The 25,625-nt window shown below is 21.1% G+C and overlaps 10 protein-coding genes across 10 annotated transcripts; 7 read left to right on the top strand and 3 right to left on the bottom strand. All coding sequences in view use genetic code 6, as the record gives it.

The window, feature by feature from the left end:
• Window positions 1-743: 743 nt before the first annotated feature.
• Window positions 744-1,130, top strand: TTHERM_00161480 (CHY zinc finger protein; the record flags this gene model as incomplete). The annotated part of the gene is made up of 2 exons (XM_001009876.2): window positions 744-946; window positions 1,076-1,130. The coding sequence occupies 2 exons, from the start codon at window positions 744-746 to the stop codon at window positions 1,128-1,130; spliced, it is 258 nt and encodes an 85-aa protein (XP_001009876.2).
• A 657-nt stretch (window positions 1,131-1,787) lies between these two features.
• Window positions 1,788-2,527, bottom strand: TTHERM_00161490 (transmembrane protein, putative; the record flags this gene model as incomplete). The annotated part of the gene is made up of 4 exons (XM_001009877.3): window positions 1,788-1,853; window positions 1,911-2,024; window positions 2,077-2,397; window positions 2,468-2,527. The coding sequence occupies 4 exons, from the start codon at window positions 2,525-2,527 to the stop codon at window positions 1,788-1,790; spliced, it is 561 nt and encodes a 186-aa protein (XP_001009877.2).
• A 1,160-nt stretch (window positions 2,528-3,687) lies between these two features.
• On the top strand, window positions 3,688-6,531 carry TTHERM_00161500 (hypothetical protein; the record flags this gene model as incomplete). The annotated part of the gene is made up of 13 exons (XM_001009878.3): window positions 3,688-3,759; window positions 3,818-3,993; window positions 4,085-4,218; window positions 4,327-4,408; window positions 4,463-4,604; window positions 4,664-4,777; window positions 4,947-5,429; window positions 5,510-5,628; window positions 5,681-5,744; window positions 5,818-5,913; window positions 5,974-6,071; window positions 6,278-6,367; window positions 6,429-6,531. The coding sequence occupies 13 exons, from the start codon at window positions 3,688-3,690 to the stop codon at window positions 6,529-6,531; spliced, it is 1,773 nt and encodes a 590-aa protein (XP_001009878.3).
• Window positions 6,532-7,299: 768 nt separating this feature from the next.
• On the bottom strand, window positions 7,300-7,767 carry TTHERM_00161510 (hypothetical protein; the record flags this gene model as incomplete). The annotated part of the gene is made up of 1 exon (XM_001009879.2): window positions 7,300-7,767. One exon carries the CDS (start codon window positions 7,765-7,767, stop codon window positions 7,300-7,302), a length of 468 nt encoding a protein of 155 aa, XP_001009879.2.
• Window positions 7,768-10,794: 3,027 nt separating this feature from the next.
• TTHERM_00161520 (hypothetical protein) lies at window positions 10,795-11,642 on the bottom strand (the record flags this gene model as incomplete). Its single annotated transcript, XM_001009880.2, has 3 exons — window positions 10,795-11,279; window positions 11,352-11,510; window positions 11,564-11,642. The coding sequence occupies 3 exons, from the start codon at window positions 11,640-11,642 to the stop codon at window positions 10,795-10,797; spliced, it is 723 nt and encodes a 240-aa protein (XP_001009880.2).
• An 873-nt stretch (window positions 11,643-12,515) lies between these two features.
• On the top strand, window positions 12,516-13,266 carry TTHERM_00161530 (GyrI-like small molecule-binding domain protein; the record flags this gene model as incomplete). The annotated part of the gene is made up of 2 exons (XM_001009881.1): window positions 12,516-12,798; window positions 12,890-13,266. 2 exons carry the CDS (start codon window positions 12,516-12,518, stop codon window positions 13,264-13,266), a joined length of 660 nt encoding a protein of 219 aa, XP_001009881.1.
• A 665-nt stretch (window positions 13,267-13,931) lies between these two features.
• On the top strand, window positions 13,932-14,792 carry TTHERM_00161540 (hypothetical protein; the record flags this gene model as incomplete). Its single annotated transcript, XM_001009882.3, has 2 exons — window positions 13,932-14,208; window positions 14,395-14,792. The coding sequence occupies 2 exons, from the start codon at window positions 13,932-13,934 to the stop codon at window positions 14,790-14,792; spliced, it is 675 nt and encodes a 224-aa protein (XP_001009882.1).
• Window positions 14,793-16,570: 1,778 nt separating this feature from the next.
• On the top strand, window positions 16,571-18,321 carry TTHERM_000161539 (hypothetical protein; the record flags this gene model as incomplete). Its single annotated transcript, XM_012796014.1, has 2 exons — window positions 16,571-17,474; window positions 17,879-18,321. 2 exons carry the CDS (start codon window positions 16,571-16,573, stop codon window positions 18,319-18,321), a joined length of 1,347 nt encoding a protein of 448 aa, XP_012651468.1.
• A 1,769-nt stretch (window positions 18,322-20,090) lies between these two features.
• Window positions 20,091-21,020, top strand: TTHERM_00161560 (histidine phosphatase family (branch protein 1); the record flags this gene model as incomplete). The annotated part of the gene is made up of 1 exon (XM_001009884.3): window positions 20,091-21,020. The coding sequence occupies one exon, from the start codon at window positions 20,091-20,093 to the stop codon at window positions 21,018-21,020; it is 930 nt and encodes a 309-aa protein (XP_001009884.3).
• Window positions 21,021-22,092: 1,072 nt separating this feature from the next.
• On the top strand, window positions 22,093-25,359 carry TTHERM_00161570 (Serine/Threonine kinase domain protein; the record flags this gene model as incomplete). Its single annotated transcript, XM_001009885.2, has 4 exons — window positions 22,093-22,134; window positions 22,360-22,738; window positions 23,053-23,234; window positions 23,491-25,359. 4 exons carry the CDS (start codon window positions 22,093-22,095, stop codon window positions 25,357-25,359), a joined length of 2,472 nt encoding a protein of 823 aa, XP_001009885.2.
• Between the last annotated feature and the right edge of the window lie 266 nt (window positions 25,360-25,625).

The following is a 25,625-nucleotide window of genomic DNA, read 5'->3' as shown; positions in this document are numbered from 1 at the left end:
CCAAAGAGAATTTAAAATATGATAAATTTATTAATTAAAATGAAAAGTTTATTAAACATAAAAATTTATCATCCTTAAAATTAATTTAAATGAATTTTGACTTAAAAAGTCAAGATATTTTTCAGAATTCATATAGAATTAAAAAATTTATTAATTGCAAATGAAATAAAATTGCCTACTTTAAAAATCAGCAAACAAAATATTAAATTCTACAAATAATTATTTTTAATTTGTATGTGCTCAATTTTGATATTTTTTATAAATTAAAATTAATATAAAATAAATAATTTTAAATTAAGAAAATAAATTAGAATGAATGAATAGTTCAAATATTTTAGGAGAAATTTCATCTTTATTTTTAATAATATTTTTTTATATTGATTGAATTTTAAAACTTGTTTTAAGATATTGAGATTAATATTTGGAGGGAAATAAATAATTAGAAATTTTTTTTAGATTTACCATTGAATTTTTGTTGCTTGGATTAAATTTTTAAAATAAAAAAAAGCATATTTAAGTTTTAAAATTATCTAATTATTTTAAATTTTTTTGATTTTTAAAAAAATAAGCATGTTTGTTTGTTTATTTATTTATTTGCTTGTTTGTTTGTTTATTTATTTTTTTTCAATTAATTTTTTTTCTGGCTTTCAAATTTTTATCGATGATTCTAAAAAATTAAAAAAATTAAAAATCTAAATTTCTCATTATCAATAAAAAAAGATTAAAAGTAAAAGAAAATAGAGATGTGCAAACATATTTTAAACGTTTAAGTCGCAATTAGAGCCCCATGCTGTAAAAAGTGGTTTGACTGTGCTGAATGCCACAATGAAACTCAAGATCATGAATTAAAAAAGGCTTTAGAAATGGTTTTTGCTTGCAAAGTTTGCAAAAAAGTCTTTAGAAAAGATTTGAAGGACTTCGATGAATGCGATGAATATTGCCCTCAGTAAGACATTTAAAATTCTTTAAAATTTATTCACTTTTCTTTCTTTAGAAACTCTTCAAAGCTTTCATTTTTAATCCTAAACTTTTTTACAATCAAGTCATCTGATTTTTAACTTAATTATAAAATTAGTTGTGATAATAAATATATTCTCGATGCAGTTACTAAGGAAGATAAAGATTCTTGAGCAAGCAAATATGAAGCATACTAAATAATAATTAATTTAAATTATATACAAACAAAGTTAATTAATTACTCTAAAAAAATTTTAAAGGCAACTAATAAAATATAAAATATTCATTTTCTTCTGAAAAAACTAGGAATATTTATTTATTTATTTGAAATGAGAAGTAGATAAAAAGTAAGTAAATAAACACTTTAGTTAAAACGAAATAAATGCAGACAATTTAGCTAATTATTTAGGTAGAAATAAACAAAAATAAAATAATTATATGCTTAAAACAAAAAATATGTCAGAAATAATAACAATCTTTATACTTAACCACAAAAATGAATCAGAGTATAATTAATTATTAATTATAAATTCAAATCTTAACTACAAAAATATAAAATATCTCTCTAAATTTCTTGATATATTTAATTTAAAACATGCATTAAAGTGTATTTTTCTTTTATATATTTGTATTATTTTTCCTAGACTGCAGCAAGGTATTCATTCGCTCATTAATTCATTCTTTTATACAATCGTTTCATAAAATTTATTAAATATATAACTTTTATTTAATTGTTCCTATGATAATTTGTATTTAAAGATTAAATAGTTTTCTAGCTGGAAAAATTAAAATCCAACTATGAGTAAATCTTGTTTTTCTATTTGGATCATTCATTTATTTTTGTTAACATTTTAAGGTTAAGAAACATAGTTAGGATTGACTTGGACATCTGCTTTCTATTAATTATTTTTAAAAATAAAACAACTTTAAACAAATTAAATTGCATAGTTTACATCCTCTTTTTTGTGAATTATCCAAATATAAATAGAATAGAAGACAAGTCCACCAAAGAATAAAAAGTACACTACCAAATTCATTACAGCGATTCCATAATATTTTGTACTTTTCTATATTAATATGAAAATAATTTATCTATTTTAAATATATTCTAAATTTTACGCAGTAAGACTTAGAAACTAAAGTAGCTCCTATTATATTCCATATAAAAGATCCTATAGACCAAACAAAAAGTAATAAAAAACTAGCTACTACTCCTTTTAGCTTAGGGATTATTTCTAATAATATGTTCGAATATATTGCCAAGAATATATAACCTACAATAATGGATCCTAAGACGTATTCCTATATATAATCACTTGAATTTGGGTTCTACAAAACGCAACTTTGATGGTCACCTTTCTTTGTTATGTATACTGATGCACTAATAATGCTAACTATAAATATTATGAAGCAAGGCAAAGCAGGATATACGTATACTATCTATAATTTGATAAAATATAAATGAATTAGCTATTTAGTTCAAATAATCAAAGCTAATTGAAATACTTACCTCACTTTTATTAGAGAGTGAGCTTTAAATTCTCTAAGATAACTTATCTAAACTCTACATTATTTAATAACACAAACACAATTTCAAAGTTAAAATTAATTAAATTATATGAAAATAACTAATACTTAGGATCTAACTTAAAGCCATTCAAATAGAAATCCTTATAATTAATCATATATTTATAAGTAAATATTGAAATAAATTAAGCAAAAATAATAATTTTTTTACTAAAAATGATTTTAATTGCTTATAAAAAGGAGAAAAATAGAAGATATACATAGCAAGTTATAATTCTTTTAAGTAGGAGTTTTTTCGAAATTTGCAATTTCATTCTCGAATTTCCTACTTGTTTGAATCTAATTTTGAAATTATACATATATTGAAGAAGTAAAAATTGAAAAAAATAAAACAATTTATGTTTCATGCATGAAAATAAAGCATTTAAAATTGATTTAAGATCTAACTTTCTTTTAAATCCTGAGTATTTTTTAAATATTATATAAATAGTAAGCTTTTTTTCAAATAAAAAATATTAATTTTTTATTTCATCAAGCAAAAAAATATTTTTTTTATTAAAAATAAGATCAAAAAGTAATAATTTGGAAGGTTAAAAGAAACTGCATGAACTTTTTCAATAAATATTTAATAAATTTATACATTAAAATAACTAGAATTATAAAAATTATCATTAGTTGAAATCTTTTGTAAATTTGAGATATGATTCTCTTATTTCCTTGTTTGAATTAAATATTCAAATTATACAGGCATGAAAATAGTTAAAATTTAAATAAATAAAATATTTTAAATTGCTAACATGCAAATAAATCATTTGAATTTGATTCAAGATTTGACTTTCTTTTGTATCTTGAGTATTTTTTAAATATTTAATAATCATTTTTTCAATAACAGTTTTCTTTTAAAAGTTGATAATTAATAATTTTCAAATTATTTCTTAATTTGACTGTTAACTTTTATTTTTCTCAAAGATTAACAAAATAATTTTTTTTTTGAGACAATTTTTAAAATGATTATAATTCATTTTTGTAATAATTTTTACCTTTTTAATTTTTAAAACATATATTTTTATAAGATAAAGAAACTCTTATGATTTATATTAAACGAATCTTTCTAATTGAGGTTAATTACAAAATTTTATAAATACATATAGTTGAAAGCAAAGAAAGTTTTAAGAAATATTTTTAAGATTAAGCTAAAATTCGATGGAAGGATAGGACATGTTTGTTACGCAAACCTTATAGAATTTGCAAGAAAATGACTCGTTGGGAGTAACTGTAAAATAATTTATGTTTTTCAGTTAATTAGATGAAATATTTAATAAATTATGTCTAGATGAATCAATAGAGCAGCTAATCATTTCATGGAAATTTTCAAACAAATCCTTAATATTTTATACGATTATATGAAAATAAAGTGAAAGAATGTTAGCTAAAAATTAATATGGACTCACCTCGCACGAGAAGCGCTATCATAATTTTAAAAATGCCTACAGATAAATATACTTTGAAGTAATTTTATCATTTATTTGCATAAATAATTACCTAATAATGATTGATATAATCAAACAGAAAAAAATGTATTTTTTTAAAAATTCAATAGAAACTACGCTTACTTTGAAAAAATGCATAACTACGAGGAAAAATAAGCTAAAATAAAGTAAAGTATTTAAAGTAGTAACTCAATTAAATCTAATCCATAAAACGATTACATGTAACATTTGATTAACGTTCATGGTAAGTTTTGCAATTTAATTTATATAACATAAAAAAAATTTTGTATTCTTTATTAAAATCATTCATTATAAATAATTAACTTGAAAGTTACTTTTAAATAAATTAAAGCTAATCTAGAATAAATTATACATGAAAGACACAGATTAGTAAAATAAGAAAATGCTCGACTCAGGAAAACAGCAGAAGGATGGTAAATAAAATTTAATTTAATTTATGTTTATAAATTTTTATTTTACAATTTAAGTTCAAGATAGAGTTTGTAAAGATAGGCTTTTTCAGGAGATTTGGAATAAAAGAATTCTAAATACCAATTAAGTAAACTAAATATAGAGCATCAATTTGATAAAGTTAACTTGAGAAATGATAAAGAATATAATATCTAAGAAGTAAATTATTTACTTATTTGAAAAATGGTATTTATTAGTTTTATTAAAAAAAAAAATAGTTTGAAATGAATAACGAACTCAAAAAGGAGCTTTTAATGAGAAAAACAATGATTGATTCTTAAATGTCTCTTGAAAGGGCAAATAGTAAAAAACAAAAATTTTTAAATGAGAAAGTAAAGAATGATCAATTTTTTTTATCAAATGAGATTATTTACTTTAATTTAAAAAAAAAAAACAGATTGCAATTTTTATGTTCTTATTTTTTAGTTGAACACTTTAACCAAAATTTTAGTATAATTATAAATGGATTTATATGATATTAATTTTTGTATTACAATAAAGCTGATGCAAGTTAAAAGACAAAATTAGAAGGTGGCTTACAAACAAAAGAAAATAAAAATTGAAAATTCAAGGAAGATTAAAGATCAGATGGGCAAAATTGTAAAAATGTATTAAGAATAAGATGATATTTAAAAGAAGGTTGAAGAAATAAAATTTAAGAGATTCTAAGACCTAGCAAACGCTTCTTTCCATGAGAAAGGCATGATGGCAAAATAAAAAAATTAGCTAGTTCAAGAAAAACTACATCAAAGAAGTTAAGAGTTACAGAACTATTTTCAGTTGAGAGACCAACATGTACTCAATTTGATGAGTGACTACTGGAGTAGAAAAACAACGTAAATTTAAGATTAGAACTAGTAAAAGCAAGAAAAATCGGAGATAGCCTAGAAAATATAAAAAGAAAGAGAATCTTTAATATTATAAAAGGTTATATAGAACTATGAATCTCATAGCCACAACAAAGAAACAAAACCCAAAAAATAAGTAATTGTTTATCATTTCCATTTTGATGACATTTTTTCTTAAATTAGCACAATTTTTAAAATATTAACTAAATAAATAAGCCAAAAAATAATAGCTCATAAAATTAAGAAGAAGAAAAACCTCTAACTTTTTAAGAAAAAGTGAAACAGAATCTAGAGAAACAGAAATAAAATAAGAGCTTGTTGATGAAAAGTGAAATGTAACATTTTTCAAGACTACATTTTTTTAAAACATTAGTAAAAATAAAAAAGATAACAAATTGAATAGTTAAATAGCTAATGGAATAAAAAAATTGACCAGGCTGCGAAACGTTAAGTAAAATATTAATTTATTTACTCCTTAAATAAAATAAGTAAAAATGATACAAAAAATATATTTTAATAAACAGGAAGAACTTTAAGATTATATCAAAGAAAGACAAAATATTAAGAGCTAGTCAATGCAAAGAAATAATTTTAACTTCTAGAGCATCTTCCAATCTACTGTAAGATATTTTATATATTTTTTTAATAAAGTCATATTTTTACTCATTTAAAATAAAAAGTAAGAAAAATGGGACAAGCTCTTAGATAAACAGAAAAAAGCATAGGAAAAGATTTAAAAAGAAAAGCAAGAAAAAGAGTTGCTTCGCACTTTCTCAATGTAAATACTGATTTTCTTTCTTCTGCTTTTTATAGTGCAACAATATATATGCTTGAATTAAGTTTTAAATCTTGATTTTGTTTAAGCTGGCTGTTCTCAATTTTCAGCTATTACATTTAAACAAGTGAACACTACCTACTTTTTTTTTTTTAAAAAAAGTGAAGTTAAATGTTTTTCAATTTTCAAAAAATTATTTTAAATCTTAGGCAAAGCACACTACAGATTTAGTATGAAAAAGAAAAGAGGTCAAAATAACTATAAAAACTTTAGAAATTAACACCGAAATAATTTATTTAGTAAAATTTTCCATTTTTTAAGAAAAACAATTAGATAAAATTTATATTTTATTAAATGCAGGTAACTAAAAATGAAAAAATTTGAAGTAAGTTAAGAAGAAATGGCTAAATACTTTCCAGAGGCAGTTGTTAAAGAAAATTAAAACAACGAAGACGCAGAATGACAATTAATTAACTACTAAGAATATTTAAATTCATATTTTGGTTTCTAAAATTTTACTTCATAGTCCTAAATTTGTGTTAACTCATGATTTTATTTATAAAATAAGTTTACTCAAAAATATAATATTCATCTATAGCATTGGCTATTAATTGATTCATTGAAAGAGATTAAAATATTTTTAGATATTTAAAATTTGTTAGTTAAAATTTATTAATATGGATTTGCTTTTATGTTTTAAAAATGGTTTTTAAACCAAAGTGCTTTTATCGTTTTTATATAGTATTCATTAGATTAAACTAAAAAGAAGCTATTAATTACTATCAGTATTATTCAAAATAAAAATCAAAGCCAGCTGTTTACATACGTTTTAAAGTAACATAATAAAAATCAGCATCATATATATAATTTATTGAATTAAAACTATACCTACAATCACATAAAAAACGATATTATTATAAAAAAATAGAGTACATATACTACATATTTTCACTTTTTTTGAATTAGCATATAATTTTTTTGAAAACTGCTTTAAAGTTTTTGATTTTAAGTTATTCTTAATATTGATTAATAAATTTATGGTTAAAAAATAAATTGATTAAAACTTAAATTTAAGTAAAACAAAGAATTGTATAAAAGACTATTTATTAAAATTTATATATATTTATTAATATAGATTAGTTTTTTAATTGTTTTTTGTTTATATTTGTTTGGTTAGAAAGTATTATTTGCTTAAAATAGTTAATGTTGTTATTATACAGAATGTTTTTATTCAAAAATTGAAAACTTCTTGTCTCACTTTACAAGGAGAGTCACAGTCTTCCAATGAATAGAAATAATTTTGGATTTATATTTTCTTTTAAATGATTATTTCATATATTTTGTGGTTTGTAGAAAAGCTTCTAAGCTTTTTTGAAAATTCTCCTAAGTTGAGGTCTATTAAATCACATAGCTATTCGTATTCACATTTATAGATGGAGAAGGTCTTAATAGTTTGCTGAAAAATTATTTATTATTGAATGCTCTAGCTCTTCTAAATCATTTTTTAGATAAATTTCAGATCGTCTTGGAAATAACTATCAATAAGAGGCTTTTCCTTCTTTTGTGAGCATTAGAAAAGAGCTTTTCTCAAGTTTTAGAGTTTCTCCAAAAATTTGTCAACCATTTAGTTTATTGTGCTGCATTTTTCTCTAAAGACCTCACTTTCGTTTTTCTTAATGAAGTTAAAGTTTTGCATCATTCTAATTGTTTAATTGTTGATATGGTTATTTTTTATTATTTAGGTTTTTATTTTTTTTCTTTGATTATTAATTATAAAACTTATTTATCAATTCTACTTATTAACGAGCAAATAATTAACCTAAATATCAATTAATGGCTAGTATGTGATTTTTTAGTTAATTTTCTTTTGAGCCAGCTATTTGCAGTTGGCAAATAAAAAAAACTTAAAGATAATAATTTCTGACTTGAGGGTAAATTCTGATAAATTAAAATTGGTAACAATTTAACATTTCAATGTTATTTACAATAGCGAATGGGTTTTTTTTTAAATTATGTTTTTTCTATCTCACTAACTCTGATTAATCATCCCAATCAAATTTTATATTTTAATTTATAATTTAAAGGTACTCTCCTAACAACACAATTTTAGTTTATCTTGACTCTAAATTACTCATAAAATGTTTTAAATTTTTGTTTTATATAATTTATTTTTGCAATTTATTAAGATAAATATCTTTATTTAAAACATTCTACTATTATATATTATTTCATATTGATATTTTTCTAAAAACTTCAAATTTTTAAATAGAAATGTTTAAATCACTTTGAAAATGGATTAATTCTTAAAGTTTCTTTTATGGTAATAGAAAAGTTTTATAAATGAAAGCTTTAAATCAAATTTAACAAAAAAAAATAGACTGATAAGCAAGATAGAGAGTATACACAGATAGATAAGGGCGAAAGATTTTAAAATAAATTTTGTTTTACCAACAGCAGATTAATATTAATAGATTTAAAATAAAACACTGCCTATTACTTAATTTGTAACTAGTATACTAAAATAAAAATCGGGTACGTAAATGAATAATACATTCTACAATTTTGTTATTTATAGATACATATTTATATATACATATACTTTCTACAAGCCTATTTTAAGGATATGATTACTTACCAATACACTATTTTAATTTTTATGTTTTTTAGAAAAAATTTAAATGATACTTTTTTAAATATTTTCTTAAATTTTGAATAAAAAAATGAATATAAATGTTGCTCTATCTATATTTATAAGATAGCTAGAATTAATTTTTAAAAGATATAAGTGCTCATCTAAAAATTATTCAAAACTAGATTAATATTTTATTAATATTAATTAGTTTTACATATTGTGATATACATAATTCAAAAAATTCTATAATATCTTTAAATATTATTGAATCAAAACAAATATTGCAAGTTTTTAGAAAAAATTATAATTATGCATAGACTCTAATAAATCAAAAAATTTCCTTATTTTTAGTAATAAAAGCAGCTAGTAATTTAACAAAAAAAGACAAGCTATCAATTACTGGCACTTTTTATTATAATCTTATTTTTTCAAAATAATTACACATCATTTAAATTTAATCTGTGTTTTACTTTTGAAATATATTACTTATTTTATTAATTTCCTTCTATTCTTGTTTACATTTTTTAAAAATTTTAAATAAAAGTCAATACAAATTTATTTTAGTTAGTATATTTTTTCTAAATTTAACAATTTCTCATAATAAAAAATATTTTTTAAGCTTAAAATTTATTTAAAAATAAAATTCATTCAAAGATAATAATAAATTGATACTTTACTTATTATGCATGGTCAATTCTTATATAATTTCATTTTATGTATGTATATATATATTTACTTTTAAATTTTGAAAGTAAAGTTGATTTCAGAATATTTGAAATAAAGGTAAAATTACTGTAGAAGTAATATGATATTTTGTTTAATTATACTAAAATAACTGTTAGAAAAGAAAAAATATGCAAACATTTCACTAAAAATATATTTCATTAAATAAAATAGCAAATAATTTAATAGAATTGATCATAAAGAAAAAATAGACATCTGATAAGATAAGTCCTGTATAAAAAAAATTGTAAAAATACAAAAAATTTTAAAATGAAATTTATTCTAAGAATAAATTGTATTTAGTTTTGATAATTTTGAAAAGTAGATATAAAAAATGATTGATTTATAAATCAAATATGAATAAAAGTACATAATAATAAGATGAATTATTCTATACTTAAACTAATTTTTATTAAATATTCTTAAATATTAACATTTTTAGATAACTTTTCCAGACAGAAAATGTTTTTTATATTTAATAATTCAATAAATTGAAATTGAGATTATATATTTTTATAGATCTCTCTTTAAAAATTAATAATTTTAAAAATAATATGAAGTTTCTCAAGAGGAATTACTTAGATTCCATAAGCTAATTCATAAATATTTTAAAATTATAATATTTTTCATATTCAACGAACTTATGAAAATAATTTTAATTTTTTAAAGTTAAATTCAAAATATTTATTCAAAATTTTGACATTCTATCAATCTTTCTTTAGTTTATGCCAAAAAAGAACTTTTTTAAAGATTCATGATAACAATAATAAATTATTAAAATCAATAAAATCTGCCAAAAATAAGATAATCTATTTAAATTGCATATTTTTCAATATAAATTTTAAACATAACTAATTATATTTAATTTATTTTTTTTTCTTTGCTTATTTACAAATAAAATTAATTAATTATCAGAAGCTTTTCTTATAATTTTTTTAAATGCTTACTATTTATTAATTTATGGGTAGGGAGTGATAAATGACTAAATTAAATATTTAAAATGATACAGTGATGATAAAAATAAATAATATAATTTCAAAAATTTATAATTTTTTTTAAACCTCTCTTATAATTAATTATAATATTAAAAAATGAAACCATCCAAAAATAAATATTCGATCTTATGAAAAACAAATTCTTGGATTGACTAAAAAAGCTTTGTAATTATATTAATAAACATAATCACAAATAAATGCATATTAATTTAAATGTTTTGTTAAGAATCAATTTTTAAAGTTATTTGTTAATCTCAAAAATCGAAGTATGGAGATAGAAAATTTTTTAGGGAATTAGATGAATAAAAAATAAATATAAATTAAATAAAAAAATGAACATAAATATTGTTTTTAAGACATCATTTTATTAATATATTCAAAAAGTGAAAATCTCAGATCTGATTTTACATGGAGAATCAGAGTCTTCTAATGAGCTGAAATAAATTTAAATTTTTATCCTAGTTTCTTTGATATTTTCATACATTTTATGGTTGGCTGATAAATTTCTAATATTAATGTTTTAGACATATTTTTTGAGATTTTTGTCGACTGTTTGGCAAATAAGCTGAAATTCTTGTTTATAAAGAAATAGTGCTTAGATTGTTTTTTTGAAGGTTTATCTCTACTCATTATTTTTAATTTTTCTTCTTAGATTTTAGATAAGTCTTACATCCTCATCTAAAGAACTATCTTCTAAAGGTTTTAATGTCTTTTGTCCACATTTATATAAAATAATTCTGAGATTTTAAAGTTTTTCTTAAAAGTTTTTTATCGTTTTAGTCAAATAGCTGCATTATTCTCTAAAAATTTCATGGCTGTTCTTTTTTAAAAAATCATAGTTTGAAATCATTAGTCTATTTTCTTTTTTAATTGTATTCAATATTTATTTATTATATATTACAAAGTGCGTTAGAATAAATAAAGTTAAATTACTCTTAATCACTTTTGTGTTGTAAAATTTAAGCCAGTGATTGTTGACTGACTTTAGATTATGAAAGAAAGTCGAAAGTTAGTTTTATGATTTAAATTAAATATTATTGGTTATTTCTAGATTATTAAAAATTGTTATAATAGCAGCACTATAAAAATTAACTAAATCGCAGAAAAAATAATTTGTGCCCAAAACAAACTTCAATTTAATTAACTTTAATTTGTATATTTAATAATTAATTAATATGAACTAAATATTTAATTAAATAAAATAGGATCATATTTTTTTTACATTTTAGAAAAATAAACATTTAAATATAGAAATTCTTAATTGTTTTTATTCACAGCTCAATATAAATGATATATTTATTTATAAAAGCTGGAATTGTTTTTAATACAAGTAGGGATTATCATTGAATTTTTTAAATTATAGGCAAAAGTTGAAAGTAAAAATAGATAGTAAGAGAAAATTAATTTTAAGGATTTCTATCATTAAAGGCTTAAAATTCAAATGAATTGTTGCTTCTTAAAACAAAAAATCTGTCGAATTTAATGACTATATTGAAAACTTTCAGCATAACTCAAGTGTTTATTAAAACTCTTCTAACTGTACTTATATTAAGTATAATCCATTTTTCTTAATTGTTTATTGAAAATAATAAAAAGTTTTGAATAATTTAAATAAAAATATTATATTTCAGCAAAAATATCAAGTATTCTTTATATTTTTATACAATATTCTCGTATATAGTTGGCTATTAAAGGCACTAATAAATTTATTCTAAATATCTTTTATTTTATTTATTTATTTATTTATTTAATTATTTTGATCTATATCAAACTTATTAATTAAAAAAAAAATTTAGAATCAGATTATCTAAAATGAAAAGTAAATTTAATTAGTATTTATCTAAAGCTTACAAAATATTGAGGCTAACTTTATATAAAAAATAATATATAATCGATATACTCATAAATTGATTCATGAAAATCATATAAAACTGAATCAATTTCGAATCAACAAAAGTTTATTAATTTTTCTAACATAAAAAAAAAAATTAAAATACTTTAAGACATTCATATTTTTTATAATATTTTGTATAAAATTGCATATTCTTTTTTATTACTAATAAATAAACTTTCTAATTAACAATTCTAAAGATAGAAATGAAATAAATTATTGGAACTGTATTAGGAGGAGGGTTAGGTATAGCGACTTACTATGCTTATAATGCAGGGTTTTTTTAAGAAGTTAAAATAGAAGAAAAGAAGCTAAGTCCAAAAACAATAGTTTACTTTTAACATGAAGGAAGCTACCAAGATTTAGGACCTGTTTTTAAAAAACTGATCAAAGAAAGTTAGAAATACATGAAAGCTAAAAACATATATAGAATAATGTATGATGATCCATACACAATTCAGGATATCAATAAATTGAGATCAATTATTGGTAATTGTTTATTTTGCATTTACTATCTATTATTTCATAAGTATTTGGAGTAAATGACTTATCAATTAAATATTTTATTTGGTTTTAATAGGATTAGAATTTGATAATGTTAATGATGAAAACGGGGCTAAGTTATTGGTTAAAGATAAAAAAGAATATCAAATAGCAACTTTAGCTGAAACAGAATCTATAAACACTAACTTTTAAATGAAACAAAAGAACTTTAGCGTTGTATTTTTCTTAATAAAGCTTAAAATTCAACCCGCTATTTAGAAATATTTGGCAGAAAAAGCCCAATCAGATAAAAAATTTAAACTTAATGAAGGCCACAGGATAGTAGAAATATATAAATTTGACGATTAAAAAAATCCAGTTGAAATTGAGTTTAATGTACCATATGGGGAAGACTCTAAATCATATAATTTGCATTCAAAGCCTTCTCCTTAGCACTAAAGAGTTGCTAAATGATAATTAAATGAAATAAAATCTATTTTTATTTGTTACATAGAATACACAGTTTAAGAATATTCTAATTTATAACTAAGAAAAAAAACTTACATTCAAATAATTTGTATAATTAGATGAATTATATTTTTTATTCAGAGCATTGACTTCATAAAACAAAATAATTTTTATAATTATGAGAAAATATTAAGATTTTGTGAAATTGCTTTAATTATTTATATTATTTTTATATTGCTGTAATAAAAGGATTGTTTTAAGTAAAACAATAGTTTTAAATTAATTCAGAACAAAAATATTCAAAAATATAAATGGAATTAGCTCTATGACAGATAATGAAAGATAAAAAGCAAGTTTAATTTGTTAAGTAAAGTAAAATATTTCTTATTTTAGTGTAATAAATAAATAAAACTTTGCAGATTGACAGATAAAAAAATTTATTATTTATAATTTTACTAAATAGAATTATGTATTCAATTATTTTATTTAAGTTTATCAGAATCTTTCAAGAGAAAGATTAGTTCATATATCAATCAATATTTAGATATAGAAGAATTTTGAAGTTTCTTGAGAAGATATTTTTAGTTAAAGTAAAATTTAATTATCTTAAAATATTTAGAAAACAAACATCTATTTTTTAAAACTTGAATAATTTCTAAATTATTTTGCAAATGAAAGCATTTTTATCAAGCTTAGTTATCAGTGGTGGACTTTATTTTGGATATTAACTTAAATTAGGACCATATTCAGGAAAAGGAGAAATTTTAGAAGTTAAAGTTCCTGCAAAAAGATTTCTTTACTATGAAACTTAATAATCATATTATAAATCAGAAATTGAAGTTTCAAAGTTTATAGAAGAGTTGAAATAAAAAAACATTTTTGGTACTTTCCATAAAGTACAACTTACTGGAAAAGATGATTAGAGTGGGCTGCAGAATTATTTGATTGGTAATTTATTTATTTAATTTATGTTTTTTTAATTTTTTATCTAATATAATGTGCGCAATTTCATTTTGAAGTTAGAGCTAATCAACAGAAATAATTTCTGTTAGTAAAAATTAATAGGCTGAATTAGCTTTCTAGCTTAATAAAAATTTCTTACTTTTCAATTTACAGTATGATTATTATTTTTAGGTATTGAAGAAACTATGGAGAATATGAACACACTGAAACAGTACCATGAAAAACTTAAAGTAGCAGATATTCCTTCTTATCCTGCAGTAGAAGTTTCCCTTAATTATGATAAAAAGAGCTTCTTACTGGTTGCTATGCAAATGACTTTCAATGTTCAAAGTTCTATATTGAATTTTGTTAAATAAAATGAGTAAAAATTTAAAGGAATAAACCCAGAAGTTTATCTCAAATCAGTCACAATAGGTACAAATAAAAAATTATTATAAACATCTATATCTTATCCATTTGGAGAAGGTATGGAGATTTATAATGAAATAAATAAAAAAGGATTTTAATCTATTGACACAAGCTAACAAAAAGATCAAAATATATAAAATAATTAAAGTAAATCATAATGATATCGAATATACTAACTATCATCAATAAATGTATTTTTTAATATATTTCTGCCTACCTATATGTTTATCAATCTTCTATTAATAAATGAACTATGTTAATCTGCTGGTATTTTTTTATTACCATCATTTACTAATTCTCATTTTAACTTTATATTTCAGTAATTCAACTGTTAACATACCTTAAATCTACACTTTGTACCTAAGGTATAAAAAATACACTAGGTACCAAATTCATTACAAAGTTTTTGATTAATAAATTTATTATGAATCTCATTAACCTGGGAATAAGTAAATAAACGATGTTTGTTTTAGTAAATTTAAATCAATAATATCATATTAATAATAAATAATGATTTGATTTGATATAAATGTCTGAGATAAAATGTAAATAAAATTAAAGTGTAATTTACCTGACATCCAAGCCTTCATAAAATAAAAAATATCCATGATCAGAATTGATAAGAACCAGCTGAAAATTAAATAAAATTAAGTAAAGCATGATTTATTAGATTTTGGTTGAAAATTAATTGACGTAAACAGAGTATTGGCTGTTCCACTATTATAAGTTTTATAATTTATATTTTTTTACATAGACTCCTTGTAAATTAAAAAAATCAATTAGTTTAAAAAGATTATTTATTACTGAATGCAATTGTGTAAAATAAAATAATTGAAGGCAAGAAAAATTTGGAATTGTTATAACTCAGATTTTTTACCAATATTTATTATTGATATTATTAGTTAACTATTTGGCACTAATATATAAATTTCTTTTTGATGCTTAGCACTTTGCGATAAAAACGATAAATTCATTTTAATAGAATTAAAATTAAATACTAATAATTTTTTATAAAAAAAAGCCGTAATATTTTACTTAAATAAATTAAAACAAAAAATTTGTAAGCTTATAAATTTTTCTTAAAAATGATTCATTCATTTTATAGTTTTTAATGAAGTAATGAAGTAATAACCAATTTAAATGATAGGAAATTAATTTGCAGTTTTTATTTATTTATTGCTTGCTATTTAGTTATTAACTTAATATTCTCTGTCTAAGTCTAAATGGAGTGATAATTTATTTAGTTGGTTGTTATTTTATTTAATTACCCTTTAAATTTAAAAACAAAAATTAATTATGATTAAAAGTAAATTAACTCAATTTAATATAGTTTTTAATTATTAAAAATAATTAAGAAATATTCTGGCCATTAACTTTTAAAATGCATTCTACCAAGTAAAATTAACCTAGTAGAATATTAATTTCCTAATATAATACAAAATGGGAGTTTTGAAGTAGAAGACTTGAAATTTCTTTGCTAGAAAAAATTATTTATTTTCTAAAGATTTTTATTTTGGTGCTTTAGATTTTGCTAGAAAAATATTTGTGATAGAAAAATATAGAGATTATAAAAAAAACTTGTTTCATTAAGTTTTTTGAGAATAATAAAAATAGATTTATAAAAGATAATGATAAATAAACTAGAGAAGAGCAGTTTTATACGGACTCTATAAATTAACTAGAAAGATAGAAGTGGTTTTATATTGATGATTAATTCTTTAGAAGAGACCAAATGTTGTCAAATTAATATTAAAAATTTTTAATAGTGTCTTTACTAATTTTGATAAAAAAATTATCACAAATTAAAAAAAATAATTAAATAACTTTTTGATATAAGCAAAAATTAAGAGAAAGAATAAGAATTTTCCGATTTCTGATTAGTATTTAAGAAAAGTTAAGGAGCAATACAAATAAGGGATACAAATTTATTAATTAAAACATGCTTGGCTATCTTCTTGGAGGTACATCTGTAGGTTTTTTATCCTTCTAAGCATATAAAAAGAGGCAGGCAAAAAAGAAGGCTGATGAAATTAGCGAATAAGTATAAGAAAATATTCTCTCTCCACATGAATGGAGTGAAGGAGAAGATGTTTACTTTCTCCAAAGTTAGCTTTTTAGTAAATAGTTGGAAGCTAATAACATCTCGGATTACTAAAGGAAACCTTACTTCTAGAAAACGAGAGAGATTATTTCAAAGACATTCTTGTAGTTTAAAACAAACTAAATGAATCTATTCTAAAAAAAAACTAATGAAAATAATAGCATGTAAGATCAAAATCATATTCTTAATGATTAAAAGGAATTAGGAGAAGATTAAAAGTCAAAAAACCAAACCGAAAACCTGATGGAACAAACAATAAGGTCAACCGGTTTGTAAAATATTTACTTGAAGTTTTTGCATAGCTATAAGAAAAAAAATGATGAGAAGTAACTTGAGTAGTTTAAAAAATAAATTATTTCTCCTAGCTAAACAAGAAAAGAGTCAAGTCCTTAAAAAATAAAAAGATCGCCTTCTCCTAAGTCATCTCCAAACCATTTAGCCACTTTTGAGGAGAATGACTTGATATCGAAATAAAATTCTCTTTTTTCATATATAGAAGGTTCATAATAACATGAAGTAGACAATAACAATCAAGTATTGATCCCTATAAAACAGTTTGAAAATAACTTTAATGAATCTAAAATTGGAAAAAAATCGATTCTATATACTGAATATAAAGGAAATAAGCCTTCTGAAGCTCTTAAAGAGTTTCTCAGTAAGTGTGAGAAACATTTACCTATTAAAAATGCCATGATAATTAGTTATTACTTTGGTTAAGGAGATCCTACCTCTTACGTAATTGGTAATATTTATATGATGAAAGATTAAAAATAAAAATTATTTCAGTAGATTCTTACTAATTTAAAATTATCTCTCCAGTCTATTTAATAAATTCTTCTTCCCACTAACATTAATTTATTCTATATAAAAATCTTTTTCAACATTCACTTATCATTGAGTATTATTTTTCTATTTAATCAGATTTTTAAGTATCTTTAATAAAAATAAATTTACTCTCAATTTACTAAATTTTTTGATATTTTAAATCACATTTTAAAAAAATCTTTGATATGAAAATTAACAAAAGCAAAATATTTATCCCATAAAAATAGAAAAATAACTATGAAATTTTATTGAATTACTTTTATAAATTTTGTGAAAATATTAAAAAAAATAAATTAAAATATTTATGATAATTTAATTTAGCTGTTGAATATAACCCTGCGGAGAATGATGCATTATCAAATATTTATAGCCAAATAGATGGAGCAAAAAAAGCCGAGTTAAAAAAAACTGATGCTTTTAAATTTGATTATAACCTATAAAAATAAAACTATAGCATGGATTCTTAGACAAAAGAGCACAAAATTTAACTAAACAACTGGCTTGAATTTGGTGCTAACTAAAATTTAAGAAATATTTTAGAGCAAGAAATAGAAAGTAAGATTCATATCAGTGGCGTGAGACAAATGAAATATATAGAAGTATTCTCTTTAGATGAAAATAAAAATATAACAAGCTATCAAGTTTAAGTCCCATATGGGTAAAACGAATCTGCTTATGATTTGAGATCTAAAAGTTAAGCCCAAGATATTTAGTATCATGACTCTTTCAGACAATATGATATATACTCTAATAAGGCTTAATGATTTTAAAAATATATGATGAATTGATAATTAGATAGATTACTAATATTAAAAGCTAATTAGTAAATGAATAGATAAATATAAAATCAATAATCAATTCAATTGAAGATTTAATTAAATAAACAAAAAATTATATAAAAAAGTATATAAAGAAACATTTCCTCAATTTCCAATTAATTTATTATTTTGTAAATTTTATAATATATATTATATATGAAGCTGTAAATAAATAAATATTAATAAAATGGATTATTTATTTTGCAAATATCATTATCAAATAAATATTTGCCTATTTGATTTAATTTAATTTTATTTGGGTTATTTTTAAAATTAGAACTAATGTTTTACATTTACTTTTATAATTCAAAAATATCTGGATTACAGCTTAACCTTTAAGAAAGTAACATCTTCAAAAATATTCTTTTATACTTCTTGTAAAAATATGTGTAGAATATATATCAATTTAAAACAAAAAAATAAAAAAATTAATATCAAATAAGTTAAGTATAACATATAGTAGCATTTTTTAAATTAGAAGAATGATAAAAGTCAAATTTAAAGCTTAGGAGATTCGTATTATTAAAAGAATGATTGATTAATCATTCAATATTAACAAAAAATAGTTAAAATCAGAAATATTCATCAATCTTTAAATGAGAAAGTTAAACCCCTTTAACAATCATTAGATGGCATATTCTAAAGCATAATTTGCTAAATTTCAAGAATCTTGTTATAATTTGGGCTTATTATGCTTTGTATATTTATTTTTTAAATCTTCTTGATTACACTTCAAAACTATTAAAATATTAATTTAACATAGCTATAATGAGAAAGTACTCATAAAATTTTAAAGGAAGAATTAAATACTTCTAGTACTCAAACGAAAAAAAAGTATTAAGCAATGCTTACTAAAATAGAATAATTTTTTAAAATTCTTCGCTTAGGATCAGATGATATATTATTTTTTAAAAACTTTTGATTACACTTCAAACTCTTAAAAATTTTATCGAATCTAGTGAATATAAAAAAAATATATTCATTAGTATAATAAAGAGTCTGAATTCAAAATAAATTTTAAACCCACCCTCAAAAATGTAATATTGTTTTTGAATATTTTCACTTTTTTAATGATTTGCAAATTTTTTATTTAAGATTTAAATAAATGACGCTCTATTTTGCAAGCACTTTTAAGTGAAAATAAATCAATCAATCAAGAAAAATAAAATCAAATAGTTTGTAAAAGCTTTTTAAACTATATCAAAATTTGGTTGTGGTAACATTACTTTTAAATTGTTTTATTAGAATGTAATAGGTTGAATTTCAGATTTTTAATTTGACAAAGTTTGTGTAATATTTTTTCTCTTTGTTATATGATTTCTTTCATACATTATTGTACTACTACTCAAATTTACTATTTGATAGCTTCTTCAATTATTGAATCACACAAATGATTCGATTACATTAATTTGTGTAAAAAATGACGTAACTAATAAAAACAATATCAATATACTTTCTTAAGACTGATTTTGTTAATTTACACTAATATGTTATGAGTATTAAAAAAATTCAGTAATATAAAAGTTAAACTCGATTAGATATCTAATTAACTATCAATCTATATCTACATATATATCTATTGATATCTTAAACAAAATTAATTTTTTAGAGATTCTTATAGAGTTAGTTAATTGATCAAAATCATAAACTTATATTTAAAAAAAAATTTTTTTAGTCCTTAAAAGCAAAAATAACTTTCTCAGCAATCATTTTAAATGGATTTCCATCTAAGCGAAGAATCTAAATTCTATTCATAATAATACTAAATACCTCTCGAAGTACCTTAATTGGATACTGAGTAGGATTTTTCAGATAAGCCTATTATTTTGATACGTCATGGATTCAGTATGTAGAATTTTTAAGAAAAGGAAATAACTTATAAAAATCCAAGCTGGGAATATAGCAAAACTGAGGGATTAGAAGAGATGTTCACTAGCGAAAAATATATAGACTCAAGTCTTCATGAAATAGGAATCTTTTAATGCATCTAATAATAAAAAAGTATTAATAAATTTAAATTTTACACTGTGTTTATATCTCCCTTGCGTAGGACTATTTAGACTTGTATATATTTATTTGCAACTCATCCAGATAGATAAAATATTAAATTTGTTCTCTTACCTCAGTTAGCAGAATGTCTCTGCTCTAGTGGCTGTTTCTCTGCATTTACCCTCTCTTAAACCAGAAAAGAAATGGAAGCATTAGCTTAAAAATATCAAATTTCACTTGATTACTCAAGAGTAAGCGAGTTAGGGGAATCATGGTAGATTAAAGTGTTGGAGAACGATTAAATAGTTAAAAATATATTAGAAAAACTAGAGAGAAATGGAGAGTGTGGCTACAGATAACCATACCACAAAATTATACTTGATGAAATAAAGTAAACCAAAAACTACCTAATTGAATCATGGGAGATGCTTTATAAAAAATCTAAAAGGGCTTAAGAAATAATTAAACATTTTTTAGAATCAGCAAAATAATAACAAATTTAAAACGGCTAAGACGATTCTGAGTATAAAGTAGGTATTGTTTCCCATGGATACTTGATGAAATGCATGACTGCATCAAGAATTGAAGACAATGGATCAGTTTAAGAAGGTATTGTCTTACAAAACGTATAAATACTTCCTTATAGTTTTGATTGAGTAAATTATTAAGTAATAATTTAAATTAAATTCAGCAAATTTTATCTGATTTTGCGAATTTTGTTATGAAGAGTAATTAATTATTTGTAAATATTAAATGTAAAAAAATATTGACAAGTAACTTTATTTATGTAAAATTAGTGTAAATTCTTAAATTCTAAATAGTTGATATTAAAAAATTCATATTATTTCTTCAATTAGCAAAATGAATCAAAATCTACTTAAATTATTTTGATATATTTATAAAATCTATATACCAATCAAATAATTATGTGTTTATCATATTTTTCATTTTTTCAAATTAATTTAAATATAATTATTTCAATTCTATTTTATTTGATATTTTTAATTCAACATATCAAAAATTTTATTAGGTTTTAATTAAATAAATCGAAATTAAAGTAAGTAAATATTTTAATAAAGTATTAATTAAAGTTGATAGTTTTTAAAATTTCAATTTCGCATTCAAATTAATATGCAATTTATAGATTTCGAATATTATTTGACTAATAAATAATAATTAAATAAATAAAACATTTGTTAGTTATGTGTAAATTATAATTAATAAATAAAATATTTTTTTAATTGCAAAAGCTCAAAATAAATAAAAGAAAAAATAAGAATTGAAATGAGAAATTACTTTTTATTAGCTAAATATTATTTATGTTATTTTAAAATATATTAATATAGAAACTTTTAATATTTCTTTGCTTAATTAAAAATTGATATTAAATTTTTATTTATTTTTAGAATCAAGAATACTATTTGAATAATTAGATAATTATTAAATGATGGAGTGAAAGATTATTAAGGATGATAAAATGTAAGAAAATTTAGATTACTTGAATATATATCATATTAATATAAAATGAAAATATCAAAGAAACACTCTGAATCGGCTATTACAACTTCAGAAATTGATTGATTTGAAGATTTATTAATTTGAAGAATAACAAACAATTAGTTTGCATAATTTATACTTTCAAAAACAAAAAATTAGCAAATAGATATCTGATAATAGTTAACGAATCTAATTAACAATTTAATTAATAAACAAAATCAGTAAAACAAAATGGATTTTGGTGACCATCATGAGATAGCTTTTGATAAAAGAGTAAAAATTTATTTCATTTTAATTTTTTTATGTTTCATATTATAAAAATTTTTGTTTTTTACCTTATAATAGCTCACCTTATATCAAAAAAAATACTTCTACCTAATAAATATAAACTAATTCATTATTATTAAGAGATATTTTTTGCAAATGGACTATCTTTTGTTTTATTGCAATAAATTTTTTCCAATCAATTATAAAAATTATTCATATTACTATATAAAGAAAAAAATTAAGTTCGTGTTGAATGGAAATCCTACTATTGTGAGCAGTTAAAGTATAGCTGGAATACCTAGATTAAATGAGCTAGTTAAAATAAGCTGCTAAGCTTTAAATATTAAGTACATTCATAATGAGGAGAGCAATATTAGGATTTTCAGAAGTGAAGGAGTAGAACTTTTTGAAGAAGATCTTAAGTATCTTAAGCAGAATGAAATACTTTATATTTCACCAAACAAAGAAGATTTCGACGATTCAAATAATTTTGCGATGTACAAGATCTTATAAAAAGTAGGAAAAGGTGGATATGGATCAGTATATGAGGCAAGGCATAGGATTACAAAAGAAAGGATTGCTATTAAAATGATAAATGGATCAAGTATAAGTAAAAAAATTCTTTTTTGACATTTATAAAACTTAAAAATTTAAAGGATATTTTTAAAAATTGGAGTATTTATTTAAAAAACATAATAAAACTATTGAAAAAATAATACTTTAAGTTTAAAATTTAACAGCTACTATTTTTTATTTGCTTTAATAGTAATTTTAACAAGACAAAGAATTATTTTTTAGGAAATAAAAGCAAAAGAATTTAAAAATACTCAAAAATGAATTAATTTATTTCCCTTTTTAAAAAATTAATTAATTTATAATTATTTGATTAAAATTTAATTATTCTATTATTCAAATTTTATACAGGATCTGCTAAAGATATTGAAATGATGTTCAAAGAGATAGGTCTATTAAAAAATTTAAATCACAAGAATATCATTAAAGTGCTGAATTGTTACACATTGAAAAGCGAAATGAAATTAGCAATTGTTTTTGAATATTTAGAAGGAGGTGATTTGAGAGAATATTTGGATAAATAGCCAGGTTAGGTAAGAATTTTATATTTTATCAAATTAATTTAAAATAAATCTATATTGCACATTTATACATCATAAAATTTAAAATTAACTTTGATGAATATGTGTTTTATATAAATTACTTTTAAATATAATACAAAATATTTCAAAGCTTGAATGAAAAAAATATTTAGTATAAATTCTTCATTGTTTATTTTTAGATTTTTTTTGATTAATATAAATAAAAAATATCTCAAATGCATTTATAAATAAATAAACAAACAAATAGTGTGTGGATGAAGAAGTTGCTAGAAAAATATTTCTTTAATTATTTAATGCCATCTAATATTGCCATAGAGAGAAGATCATTCATAGAGATTTAAAATTAGAAAATATAATGTTTACTAGCAAAAATTATGATGTGATCAAAGTTGTTGATTTTGGTATATCTGCTCAATAAAGCTTGATTAATATTGATTACACTTAAGCTGGCTCAGCCAGATATTTTGCACCAGAAGTACTCTCTTCAAAAGCACCTGCTCATCCTTCTATAGATGTTTGGGCTATGGGATGCATTCTATTTTGGGTGATTGTTGGAAAATCTCCTTTCCCTTAAAGCACGAAAGAAGAGGTTTTCAATAATATCTTAAAAGGCAATTATTCTATTCCTGTAGAAGCAAAGCAGAGAATGACAAAATCTGTTCAGGATTTGATAACAAAAATGCTTTAAGTTGATGTAAATAGTAGAATCACAATGAATGAAATTGCTCAACATTAATGGCTTAAAAATTCTGTGGAAGAAATGTAAATATTTTTAGCATAAAAAATTTAATTAAAAAATAAGAAATTTGATTAAATTTAAATATTTGAATGTAAATAAATTGTCATAGTTACAGTTGATTTTTTTCAAATCAATAGAAGAAATAGACATATTATTCTATTTAAAATTAATTATTTTTAATATAGAAAAATAATTGAACAAAAAGAAAGACTAGCTCAAATGCAGCTGCTTAAAAGCTAAAAAACAGCATTAAATGAAAGAAAATCTTTCTGCAATAATATTAAATCAACACAAAAGATATCTTTAAGCAATTAGGATTTTTAAATTAATATGACTAAAAATGGAATTATCAAAAGAAAAGAACCCTCAAAGACTGTTATAAGTCAAACACCTTAAAAATTTAATTAAATGCTATTCTTAAGAAAGAGTTCTTTAAATTCGATTGAGTAAGATAGATAAATTTAAGAAGATATTAACCAGAACAAAGACGCATTAAAATACTAGATTGTCCTAGAATCTTACCAGAAAAAGCTTTTAAATAAAAAACTACCTTCTATCAAGGAGTAATAAAATAGTAATTTAAGAAAAATAAATAGCTAAAGAGTCCTTAAAGCACACAATAAGGATAAACCTCAAAGTTTTTCTTGTGTAGACTAGCCAGCTTAAGGTAATCCTAACAATTATGGTTTGGATTCTCCATCTTACTTAAATCAGACTAATGGAATCATATCACCAAAGCAAATGAACACTCCTTTTAATTTTAAAAATCAACAAAACTCAAGTAATAATCAAACTCAAGTTTAATACAAAACCCCTAAACAAAACTTGAAAGAAGTTTTTATTAATGAAAATTAATACTGTGTTAGTAAATCATATTAATCTTAAACTAATTTATAAAATAAATTTAATCAAAGCTAATAACAAATAGAAAACCCTCTTAAGATAAACAATAATTTTAACAACACTTTATCTAAACAAAAATAATACATTATTGAAAAAATAACTCCTCTGTAATCACCAAATGCAAATAAAAATATATAGCTTTCACAGTAATAGAAAGAATCTCTCATTCCTAATTTTAATCGTAAAAGCGACTCCAAATTTACTTAATAAAAATTGATCCAAATTACCAATAATAACACTCAATCTTAGGCATCATTCTCGGATTTAGAAAATGTTCCTTCTTTTAAATAAAATGTTCAAAATTTATCTAATATAAATGCAAACGGTAGCAATTAAAATTCTTCTAAAGGTAAAAATAGCAACTTATTAACTGGAACTGTTTTATTCTATTAAAATGCATTAATGTATGACCAAGACTAAGAAAACAAAATATAAAAAATAAATAGTTCTAAAAGAATTCTTACATACAACTGAGTTACTTAGTAAAAAATATCTATAAAATGACATTAATTTAAACGACAAAAAAGGATTTATGAATAAAAAAAATAAAAGATTAATGATAAATTTAGATAAAAATCTTTTTAAAACAAACTGTAAAATAATAATAAAGAATGTAATACACATTTATTAGAATTTTTAATTAATATTATTATTCTATTTATATTAATTTTGGTATATTACACATTTCTGAAAGATAACTCAAACTATAAAATATATCTATCTATTTTATATTTTTCAAT

This window comes from Tetrahymena thermophila, assembly GCF_000189635.1.
Source record: "Tetrahymena thermophila SB210 genomic scaffold scf_8254776, whole genome shotgun sequence".
NCBI lineage: Eukaryota > Ciliophora > Oligohymenophorea > Hymenostomatida > Tetrahymenidae > Tetrahymena > Tetrahymena thermophila.
The sequence above is the reverse complement of the archived record's forward strand: the minus strand, read 5'-3'. Positions and strand labels throughout refer to the sequence as shown.